Below are 12763 nucleotides of genomic sequence, written 5' to 3'. Positions count from 1 at the left end.
TTGCGTGACGGTAATGAACAGCCTTTCTAACATTTTCAAAACAGACAACTGTCAGATTTTCAAACACAACATTTTAAGCCATTTTCAGAAGCGCCCTTTAAGCCATTTCTTTTCAATATTCTGATCAGAAACAGCCTTTCTGCTGGTTTTGGAAGCTTCTCCTGCAAGTAGAAGGCTGTAGCAGGGCCAACTGGCACTTCAACAGATTAAAGACATTAAAGAGTCATTTAACGATATCAGCATTAAACTTACTCTAGGCATATCTTTGGTCAATTCCAGACAGCACGGTAAAACGCAAGGACCTCCGAATGTGCTGATTCTAAAGATGCCCAAATGTTGCATTGTATCATGCTTACCTGTTACCCAAAACAAATGATTCCCCTCGATCCACATTAACTCTCCCTGCTACTTATTTAGCTAATATAAACATGCCTTTGAGGTGAAACGAGCACTCCTCTACAACTAAACATCACAAAAGCTCACTATCACCAACATCACATTTTTTAAACAGTTTTGCATGTGATTGACTGAGTGGCCTTATCACCCCAGGACAGCATCCCATTATTGCCATGGCAGTTTTAGTTTTTATTATAGTTCAGACCACAGGGTTTGTAATGCAACCTGCATTCAACCGAGAGACACTAGTTATAGGAATTGATAGATGCACATGGATGAAAAGGGTTTGCAGAATCATGAAGACTGGAAGAGGCTGGGTGGGTACACGCACTTCTTCACCCTCAGCAAACAAGACTGCCATGGAGCCCTGTTACCTTGGACAACTGCTGCTCAGAAGGAAAGCCCAGCCCGAAAACAGTGTTGGCTCTGCTGTCTGCCCACTGGCCGAACTTCTGTGAGGTTTTGGTGAAGGTCATGTTGGGGGTGATTGTGCTGTTTATGATCACCTGTTTAGAAACAGACCAAAACAGAAGTATAAGAAGCCACATCAGAAATTTATATCCTAGCAACCATATAATTCAAAGTAGTTAGCAGTCTGAACAGAGAAGCTGCAGTGCTCCCAATAATTTTTCCCAAATCATATATTTTATGCATTGTCTTACTTGATGCAAGAATTGTGATGTTTTGTCATCTTTTATTACCATCACAGTCCTGCAGTTTAACAACACAGAACTCAAAGCAGGGATTGGGGGGGGGGGTTTAAAATGACCCTGTCAGAAAAGGGGAGTAGATCTCACTTTTTCAGCACAGAAGCACACAAATTATAGTTTAACAGTGAGCTTAACCAGGTAAGGTGGTAAATGCCATCACCAACAATGCACGTGCAGTTTCAAACATAAATGTCTTCAGGACAAATACCCCACCCCTTTTACACCGACTGATATGTGACTCAGCAGCCTTGAAAGCAGCAGCAGTTCTTGTGAAGAACCACTGTCCAATGCTTCTTGTGAAGAAATGGACAAGAGGAAGGTCGCTGGGATGCCTAGTTCTCAGGAACTTGGTAGGAAAAGCATAAAGTATACCCATACCAAAAGGAATGAGATCTACATACCAGTTCATTATCCAAAAACTGAACTTTGTTTTCAAGATACATCGTTATATGAACCTAGAGACTCCTTTTGAAAACGAATTCATGAGCAAGAGTCTTCCTGCTAGCAGAACAGGAGCTTTCTTTAGTAACGTGTACCATCATTTCCAATATGCAAATTATGGAGTAATTAAGCCAAATCCGTGGGACAGCTTAATTAACATGATCAGGAAGTATCCTGGCAACATCATTTGCTAGGTATTCCAAGCAGATTTTTTCCTAAGCTATCATTTACATTTAGCAAAAAGCGTGAATTAAATTCACCAGAGAAAGAACATTCCTTGCCTCCATCCCCTCGCTAACTTCTGCCCTCTGTGTGCATGCTTCTATTTTCCTTCTTAGAAACTGCACATCTTTGGTGGCTCCCCATACTCTGTGCTATGACTTCCCAACAAGCATACAATTCCCTGCTGTGTGCACAGGACTGACTCTGGCACACAATGATTCGACCCATACCAAGCTCAAAAGCAGGATGAAATCATTGCTGCTGGATGCTTCTCACCCAAAGGATGAAAGCAGGGCAGAGCCAGGTGGCTGGTACTCATAAATTCTGTTTTACTTTTTAAATAGGAAGAATCAGGATGAGAAGGGGGAAGAGGTGATTGTTCCTTCAGCCAGTGCTGGCTGACATATGCTGTGTAGAAATGAACTGTTGGAGATGAGACATGGTTTAGTATGGCTCTCTCATAGAGATGGAAGGAAAGCTGTCCAGATGCGCTGTGCTCCAGCTGTGTCACATAGCAGAAAGGTGGCCAATATAAAAACCTCAGTTCAATTCCAGTGATTTAAATTAAAAGAAAACCAAAGACTTAAAAGATTTTATGCATGGTTTTGACAATTCAAAGGGAGGATGACAGTAGGAGGATAGGATGCTACAATGAGTCACAAGAAAGCGGGGGAGATCTATGGCCAAACGAGAAATCAGGATGTTTTCCATAAACATTAAAAGAAGTGCTGAACGTATATCCCACATCAGACAGGTGAGCTACTTAAACATACCTGTCATACTGAGTTATTTTAGAAACTCTGAAACAACCATAAGTTTCAGGGGACAAAAGGTATTATTCCAGCCCTACTGTGCCTATCAAATTAGACATCTCTGGGTGAAAAACTAATAAAATGACCCTTCTCATTGAAAGGCGAGACCTTCCTTCACGGGAAGCCAACAATGAGAGTAATAAAAATCCCTAAAATAAACATCTAGAAAATACAAACATAAAAAAACACAACAAAGAGAACTTTTAGATCCCAGCCCAACATCAAAGATGTGATAAGAGGAATAATGAAGACTACAAACTATAACATAAGGCAATGTATTGAGCAATGAGATGAAGTACGTTAGCTTAGCACCTTAGAGGTTAATTTCCTCTACAGCCTGTGCAGAATCCATGGGAAGGTTGTGGTGATCACATACCTTCACAGAACTGTCAGTTCATCTGCTAAATTTATGAAAAGCTGTAATTAGTGAAACTGCTTGGAAGCCAGCTTCAGCTTTCTGTTGTTTGGTTGTTTTTGTTTTTAAGCCCTCCTCTGTCAGTCAGATGCCCCAGACACCACAGACAAGTGAGAACCTGAGGAAAAGCTGGGGAAGCAACTCAGAGCTACATGGAAACAGTCAGGAGAAGGGGAACACAACTCAGCTCCGTGAGGTAGCCATGATCAACACTATTTTCACCAAGAATCCAAAACACAACACCATACAGGCCTCTATAAAGAAAATAAACTATCCCAGCCAAACCCACAGCGCTGTGGGAAGACTTCCCATAATCCATTACTGAAGTCCTATAAGAAGAATCCACTCATCATTCAAATGGGCTCTTATGAAGCAGCTTTGCATTGGCCCTCATTCCTATAATGCTTATGATGGAATTCTGACATCAAAACCCCAGATAAATGCAGGGACTCTCATCCAGGGTAATGTTTTCATAGACAAACGGCTCTAATGAACTGCCATCAGTCCCTGAAGCGGTTAACGTGTTCTCCCTGCAGACAAAGGCAAAGAGGAGCATAATGTAATAAGCACCTTACAGAATAATAAACTCATTCATCACGCTGGTGAAGTTGTCTACATGTGGTTAAAAAAAAATCTGCCTTGGCTCTCATCTTGATGCCAGCACATCAGATGGCAAACACTCCTGCTATGTCCGCACAAGCCAAGCAAAATCTCAGGCTAATTTCACTTCCTCTGGGAGAAAAACAATCCTGACAGATCTAAATTTTTATTTAAAGACGACACTGAATAATTTTTACAGTACAAGGTGGTGCTCCGTCAACCAGAAATGATTTGAGACATTTAGGAACATATTCATCAGATAAAAGTAAGCAAATAAGCTGGTGCAGGGCAGAGCCCTCTCAGGCTGAAAACACACCCAACCCCACTGCCTTCCCATGGAGAGAAGTTGCCAAATAAAACAAGCAGAAAGGTCACAAGATAACCTGGGTAGAAGAAAAAACTGTATTGGCTGCTGAAATTGCCCATGATATATGAGTGGTGTATGTACGTGCAACCACCTTTTACCATGGAGAATGCTTAGTGCATTTAAAGGGTCCTTCCCAAACTTCCCATTGTCACCAAATCACACTGATGTATTTCCTGAAAGGCATTTTCTCAAGTAAAGTTGAGGCAAACACACGCACAGGAGCCCACGCAGAACAGTACTAGAGCAGCCAGGGGCTACCAGCAGCTTCAGATATCCTTGGTATCATGGTAGGTTTCAAGAGGCAGCAGCATAGATGGGAGCAGGGTCAGCCCCACAAGGAGAGAGCCAATGGCTGTGAGCATCTGACAGAGCCACCAACACACTGCCCTGAGCAGCACCAGGACATTTCCTTGACTGGGACACCCACCAGCGGACGCCAACCCACACAACCAGCTCTGGCAAACACCTCTCTAACTGGGAACAGACCAAAGTAAGAGCTGTGGGATTGCTAGACTAGCCAATTTGTAAGTTCTAGAACCACATCAAATCAAATCAGAAATGGGACAGATATAATCTCATCCTTTATTCTGGGACCAAAATCCCAGTTCACCAGATTGGGAAATTCCAGAGTAATTCTTCTTTAAATTCACATCACCTGCTGTTCTGAAGCAACTTCACCTCCAGAAAAGCCCTAAGGCTCAAGGGCATAGTATCTTCTCATTAAGAAATCACTACATTAAAACCTCCCCATTTCATTTTCACACCTCTCAATATGTGCTTTCCAGTTTGCAGCCCTTGTGAAATTTAATTTCCTCAACCCACCAGGCTGCTAATCTTCAGTAAAGATGTATCTCAGTCTAAAAACAGAATTGATGAGGGCAGGGAGCTGCCAGTCCTTGGGCTGCAGCTATCACAGGCTCAGCGGGTTCTTCCAGCTCATCAAGCCAATGTGAATCAGAAGTACTCATGACCCCAGACGTGAACACCAAGGGAAAGGGATGGGTTTGCAGAGAAATTCTTCCTCTATTTCACATGTTCAGCAACTCCCTCATTGAATTTATCCACCTACATTGCCATGATTTGCACTTACCTTCACTATCTACCATCCTTTGCTGAGGGCTAGACTGAAATGTAATGTCTTTTCACCAATAAATCAATGGTCCAAGAAAGCAGAAACTGTATATTACATGAGTGAAATGACATCGTGAGGAAGGTGCTAACCTTGGCATGGGGCTTAGAGTTCTTCACCTCCTTCTAAAGAAAACAAAAACACTACTGTAACCTGGAGCCTAAATCATCATGTTCACACTGAATTGCAGAAACAAACCACCCACCTGTGACCCCATAATATCAGATCATCTCTGCTCCGGCCTACAAAGACAGCACACACCTGCATACCGATGCCATTAGCCACGACAGAACTAGCAAAAGGTAAAAAGGGAACTCCCTCCTGAGCCTACCTTCCAAATGGGATCAAGAGTAGCACAAAGACACACTCACAACAAGAAACTGAGATGAAAAAAAGAACAGCTCTTGACCAAAACAGTGAACTTGTAACGTAGGAGAATTAATAATAGCTGTCTAACAAATCAGGGCCAATAGAAATCTTTCTCCCCATCCTTTGAGAGCACCATAAACATGCCAAAAAGAACAACAAATGTCTCCATTCTGCCTTTCTTCCTGCTCTGTTCCATCACTTGTGTGCAATGGGGAACTGTAGCAATGGGCAGGGGACAGCTGCCAGGTCTGCCAGGTAACTGACTGTGACTGCTATCCAGATGCACATTTCAGAAGCATCTGTAACATGCAGTGCTAAGAAAGCAAGCATAGAAGGGGACTCGCATCGATCACAGCCCTCACACACTGCCACTGATGGCTCTGTGGGATTAAGGGCCATTTCTGCAGTTGCACTTCTCTCTCTTTTCCCTACAGATCCACTCTGCAACCCCAAGACTGTGTGTTTTTAACCCCATAAAGCAGCAAATCCAAAGCCATGAATGACATATATGTAGAAGTAGCTCTTGGCCTCCTGTATAAGAAAATATGTAAAAAACGTCCTCCCCCCTAAGTAAAAAGACTAATAACTGTTTTTCCTCTACTAAACTATTTCTGTTGTAAAGTCCTTATTGTGAACCTGTCTAAATGCAATGAAAGTGGGTTCACAGTGATGTGAATTCTATTAAGTAAACCTCCTGCTACACCTACTTCATTGTGCTCTTTTTCTTCCTGAAGTAATTAACATCTCCACAGAGTTGGTTTCCCACCTCCTCCACCAAGCCTAAATCTCTACAGTCTCCTATTTTTGCTTTGACATCTGATGAGAATTTCTTTTCCTTTTCAGCACAGCACACACATCCACCCACCACCCTGCTCAGCTCCAGCAGCTGCTTCTTGAAGCAAAGCTACAGCACTGCTTTCCAGCCCCTCCCCTCTGCTCTCTCCAGCCCCTCTGGAACAAATTGTCACCCAGGAATTTCATGCAACGTTTCATAAAAGATACAACCTGATAAGCCTGTGTGTTATTTCCAGATGAGAAATAACATTTCTAAATTTCTAGAGATTAAGAATTCAGGAAAGACATTTCTTCCTGGTGACTACAAATTGGGTGAGCGAGAAGGCTGCATTACTTACAGTTAGATACAGCCAAAAATACATAGCTGTCTCACATTTGTGCTTTGAGGGATTTCATATAAAGCATGTGTTATTTGCATAATTGAATCCCTACATGAAGCATTAAAGCACACCTCTGTCTGCACCCTTGAAGCTATACCATAGCCTCATTTCCTTTTCTTCAGCTTGAAGGCCCTGTGCAGAGCTCAGACAGGATTTATCCCAGGACCCCAAATTGTTCCACCATGTACACATCACGAAAACACCATCAGAAGGTAGGTATAGTTAAAGATGCAGAAACTGAATGAGCCAAACAAAGAAAAGATGATCAACGCTGCTTTTAAAGACAAGGTTGAGATGATGTCTGAGAGGCAGAAGCCAACAGCCTGGAGCAGGGCTGCAAGACGTGAGCAATATGACACAGGTAGGATGACAAGACCATGGCCATCCTTAAAGACTCTTCTGTTCTGAATAGCAGCCTACACACCCCAGGGAGCATTTGGCAGTAAGAGAGAGAGGCTTACCACTGCCTCTCTGAAATCTGGAAATAACTGCCTTCTGGAATGAGGAACAACCAAGAAGGACAGGTATGTTACTCTTGGCAGATGGCAGAACCTGCCTGGCATCTTCTGAAGTACCCCGACAAGGTCAGTTAAAAGACAACACAACAGGTGCAATCTGGTCCTGCAACACTCAGAAGCAATATTCTAACCTAAGTGAAGATATGAAGTAGCTGTGGGAAAACATAAAATAACAACCCTCCTGCATCCTCAAAGATGCCTGATGGCTTATTTTGCTGTTAGAGAATGGAGGCAGGTGGAGGTTAGAGAATCCAAAGAGAATCAGCTTTGTAAATTACCTACTATTCTGTAGTTGACAGTCTTTTATTAAACTACTCCTGGTTTTCCCTCCAACAACTACAGTGCCACTAAACGCAACTCTGCAATGCAGAATCAAGGAAGAAATGTGTTGGGGTTTTGTTTGTTTTCAATAAAACCAGGAAAATATTGCACTGATTTATGCTCCATGCTCAAAATTTTAAGAGCACACAAGTGCAGTGTAGTTTATTTATAAATTCCATCTGGCATTACTTGATTAGTATGTCTGATACATTAACTCTAATGGGGGTTTCCAGGTACTAGATACCTCTGGAACTACAGCAAGAAGAAGGGAACAAATAATGGATACAGCAGCTGTTTCAAGGGAAAAGCATTCCTCAGAGCTCCATAAAGCACAGCTTAGAGAAATGATTCGTTACTTTTGGCAGCTGCACTTAAAAACAACAACAACACAACAAGAGGGACTAAAAAATTCCAAATCAGTCAACTAACTGCTAAGCAGAGCCATGTTCATTGTGATTCCTGATAGATGTGCAGCACTTCTGCAACACATCAAAGTCCTTCTGGGATGAAGCTGGGGAAAACCTGAGTAGATAAAACAGGTGTTCAGCTCATCCCTGGGCACAGGGTTCCTCAACACTCTCAGTAAATTATTTGGAAGAAAAAGCACACTGCAAAGCCTGTACCCAACCTGAGCAACATTGTGCTCCCTGAGCTTTGGTGAGCAAGTGTGAAAGCTTTTGGCATGTAAAAATATGCCTACTCTAAGAGTCTTGCTCTGCTTAACTAATGAGACCAGAAAGACAAGAGAAAGCATCTGCAAAATTTTCCATGTGCCTGTGATGATGATACTAAAAACCTTCATTTTATCTTATCATCTAATTACAATTATGGATCATTTCCCCCTCAGACTTTTTTTTTTTTTTTACGGATTCTTCAAAAGCTCTATTAAGATCAAGGACCATGACCTGAAACAGCTTTACCAAGAAACTTTACAGAAAGGCTATAAAGAGGGAAAACCCATCCAAGGAGGAAGGTTCCATATTTGCTTCTGCAACCAGAAATCCTCCAGCAAGTATTTCCCTTCCCCTCCCCCCCCCATAAATTGCATTTATGAATAGGTTTCTGCAGCACAGCTTCAGTTGAGTGGTCTCACCATGGAACTGGTGGCACACACACGTGCACTGTACCTGCCAGGCAGGATCAAACAGCAGCAGGTGTGCTTCCTATTCTTTCGTCAAAGATTCAGATGCTGGCACTTTGTTTTCTGCTCTCCTGAGCTCACTAACTGGCTTCTGAAAGACTTCCTTTCAGAAACAATCCAGAGCAAAGGATTTTTTTTCACATTTCAAGTGTAATAACTTGGAAAAAGATTAATATAGAAACACTTAGGTGATGCGAGCTGTACAGCTTTACCCAAATCCCATCCTCAGCACATGCTCGGGACTTCTGGCTGATGCAGTCTCAAGGGACCCACCACATTTCCTGGTATTTACTTTGCTCCATTTCCCAGCATTTGACAAGCTCTCTTTCACTTGCAGCCCCGGGTCTTGTTTGCACAAACATTTTTAATGTTTCCCTCCATTCCCAGCTCATCTCCACTGCTATCAGCAACTCAGAAATAACTGCTGCAGTTATGCAGTTCTTCCCTCTGAACGCTCAGGGCCCCACTTGCACAAGGGTACCCCACGTTACCTGCTCTACCACCTCAACCAGGACCAGCAATGGCTGGAAACTTCTGCAGACACAACTCCAGGGTACATAACATCTTCTCCAATTATTAGAGTCTGCAACTCCCCTCTGCCTGAATTTCTGAATACATGATGTCACCTTGAGCAAATAAAGGATGATGCATGCAGGCAGTCCCACGCTTGGCTGGCAGCTCTGCGTCTCCTTTATGCTGCTTTTCCTCACCACCAAACTTCAAAGAAAGTATTCTCAAGTTATTTTAATGTCTAGAGAGAAACAAAACCGTAAGTATTACCACAAACGCAGATAACATGAATATTTAAAGATCATTGGGGACTGTCATTTTCCCTTAATTTCATTCAGTTATTTTAAAACTTCTTTGACAAGAGTATGAAGCCCTGGATTCTGCAGCAGAAGGATCCACTGCACACCTCAGTACACTGGCTACGTGCAAATATTTGTCTTTAAAAGGTGTATTTTGTTTTCTATTTGCATCTGTCCAGCTTTAGCTGCCAGATTACTGCCTGGTGGATTATCAGAGGAATTTTCCTTGTGTCACCCCAAAAGTCACACATCTCCATGCCACTCCACAGGCTGAATGAGTTGAATGAGTACAGGAGTTGCATCTCCTGTATGGTGGAAAGATTCTCTTAAACAAAGAGTCCCTCATGGAGCCCTTCAGTGTGACACCACAAATCTAGAAGCCGTGCTCACCCCAACTCTGCTACATTTTTAAATGGAATTAGGAAACAGAAATTAAAACCAACATGAAAAAAGTATTAATTAGTTTCACTGAATGAGAAACCACGGTTTGGGTGAGCCCAGTGAGTTATGACCCAGGGCAGGACAGATGTTGCCCTACTCCTAATCTGCTCATCACACATAACCAAGGAGAGCATCACTACAAACAAAGCAGCTGCCTCTCAGAGAGCAGCCCCATCCAGCCTCATTACTTACAGCAACAAGCCCAAAAGGGGCAGCAAGAAGCAGTCAGAGACCCTTCTAGCATCAATTCCAAAGCACTTTTTGCAGCACCATTGGTGCTAGAACCTGCCTGGTAGATGAGCACCCACCTCCAACTTCTACTTCAAAGTCTGAAGTGGGAGAAGCCCCACAGCAGCTGCCTTACCAAGCAGTAAATTAAATGGCATCAAATCATTCTTAAGGTTCTAATATGGATTTGCAGAAGTTTAACATATACACACAGGCTGGCAGTTAGTCTGTCTCAGTGGAAAAGTACTTGTCTACATTACATTTTCCACATTTAAAGATTATAAAGCCACAACTAATGTTTTTACTCACTAGTCATCAGGCTAGCATAAAAACAGTGAGATGTTTGTTATACATATAAACAAAATAAGCACGCTGGAAAACAGGATTGTGCATTAAAATTATATTTTATGCTGTGTTTTCATATTTCAAAAGATGCTTTTTTGATGTGGGGGGTTAATTAGTTCCATTTGTTGGAATTACCCTGTTATGGCTCCAGTATAATCTCCAGTGCTAATAATCATGTTGAAGTTGGTTCCAATAGTTCATGAAATTCTTAACATACCATGATAGGGGTAAAGAGAAGATGAAAGCCATCACATATGCTCATTTTTCTGTATTACAGCGGAGGGCTCATTCAGTAAGAGATCTATTGGCATAGGAAGGTTTCTGTCTCACTTGGACCTTGAGAGCTCAAGGCCTGTCCATCTCTCTGTTGCCTTTCCTTTGGAGCTGGGATACTTTGGGGGCTCATTACACACTAGTGCGTGTCATATACCACCATTTCATGAAAGGGCTTTTTCTTGTTGGCTTTCAGTAACAGAAGCATAAGTAACACTAAGCTCGTGCCCCTCCATTTATGGTGGGCAGTCCCTCTGGGACAACCAGAGAAGAACCCTGGAAGAAATGGGATGAAGGGCACGAAGAACACAACAGGAAAAGTCTTGGGGGAAAAAAAAATAAATAAAGGAATCTCCATCTCAGTTACTCTGCAGTGAAAAAAAAGTCTTGTGAAGCTGGAATAAGTATTTTCTGCTAAATTAACCAGATGTTACCAGCAGGGTCTCTCTGGGAACAGCAGTGCTGCTGCCAGCAGAGCAACACACAAGGAGAGGAGCATCAGGCACAGGGCAGCCCGCCCGGCCCCAGGCAGCACACAGCACAGCTCAAAGGCAGTCACAGAGCTAAAACTAGGGCAGGTCAAATGGGAAATAAAGGAACCTCCGTCTCATTGACAAAACACATATTTGCTCACCCACACCTTTGAAAAATCACTGTGTTTTATTAAGGATCTCTCTACACCCATTGAAAGAAGAAAAGACAACACTTCAGTTTCTAAGGTCACTTTCATTGTTCGTTTCCTTCCCATTATCTTTTCTACCCAAGGCAGTGAAACATCCTCCTATCATTTCACTATGAAATTATGACAACCATTACCTGCTTACAGCAGAGAAATGCTGTGGGGCCACTCTCGCCCTACCACAGAGGAGCACATCCGTTCTGAATGCGACAAGAGGAGGTGCCATGTTTGTTCTGATCTCTCTCCATCACAAGTCACAACCATGAGGCCTTGGAGGCACAGTTAAAAGCCATCACAGCAGTGCAGAGCTGTTGCAATGCACACAATGCTAGAAGCCTTTGTTCAATTCAGTTCCAAGTAGTATTTAAATTACTTGGTAGGTTTTTTCCTGAGCAAGAGTTGATATTGGTTTAAAATTACATCAGTGAAAGAAAAACCACACAAAGGAACATGCCAGATGAAGGAATTTCATCTCTGATACCTTACCCCGCAATTGCTTTTCCTGTAAAGGGAAGCTCTTCTAATCTAAGAGTCACCTTTTGGCAAAGTCCCCTGGAGTATTTTTAACAACTATGACTTAAAATAATTTCATTGCCATGGGCAAAGAAAATAATTTGTTTTGAATCTCCGAGTACAGAACCGGTGGAACTCAGAATTGCCTATAAATGTGCAGAAGATGCCCTGCCTCCACTCATGGGAACAGAAAAAACATTGTTGTGAAGAGGTGGGTAGCAATTAGGGCTGGAACAGGAACTGAGAAAGCCAGAAATATACCAAATATTAGCAGATTTACGCATCATTCATTCCTACTGCCCCAAATATCTGCTGCCAAATGCCACTGGGGCTCTGATTCTGCCCCTCAAATCACACCATACCTTCCTGGTGCAAGGCACTCAGACAGACCTTTATGTCTAAAAACGACTCTTGCGTTACATTAGCTTTCAATTTTATTTTATTTTTTCCTAATCACCTGATTAAAGATCCCACAAACAATTTCACACTGTCATCTGAGGTGCCTCTCACTGCACCAGTTTACTTGCCTCCAGCAGTTTCAAAATGCCCCCTACAGAGTTTATGGCTGGTTATTAACTTTTAAGACAGCTTTATGATCATTTTTAACAACTTATTTCTCTAAAGATGAAAAGGACGCTCTCACAATCACAGGTTTTGTAGGCATGTAACATCAGAGCATTTGAAATTGAGGACAACAGTTTGCTTCTGAGGTCCAACAAGGATTATATTTCTTTCTCGAATTCTGTATTGAAACAAGTTCCATATCCTCTCCCTCACTTGGATAATACATATTTCCAATTTAAAACAGGTGAAAACAAACCCACCAATAGGGGCGCTACCATGCATTATTCCAACAGGT

General features: G+C 42.4%; 1 protein-coding gene across 2 annotated transcripts in view; it reads right to left on the bottom strand.

Annotated features, from left to right (window-relative positions):
- HOMER2 (homer scaffold protein 2) overlaps positions 1-12763 on the bottom strand; it is a 50742-nt gene that overhangs the window by 16010 nt on the left and 21969 nt on the right. The window contains exon 3 of one of the 2 annotated variants that reach the window (XM_015872916.3): positions 771-902. The exons of the other annotated variant lie outside the window; for it this stretch is intronic. Coding sequence (XP_015728402.1) covers positions 771-902 — 132 coding nt within the window. The remainder of the gene's footprint in view (positions 1-770; positions 903-12763) is intronic. 2 annotated transcript variants of the gene reach the window in all.

Source organism: Coturnix japonica, chromosome 14, assembly GCF_054131305.1.
Source record: "Coturnix japonica strain WE chromosome 14, WE-NBRP24, whole genome shotgun sequence".
NCBI lineage: Eukaryota > Metazoa > Chordata > Aves > Galliformes > Phasianidae > Coturnix > Coturnix japonica.
The sequence above is the reverse complement of the archived record's forward strand: the minus strand, read 5'-3'. Positions and strand labels throughout refer to the sequence as shown.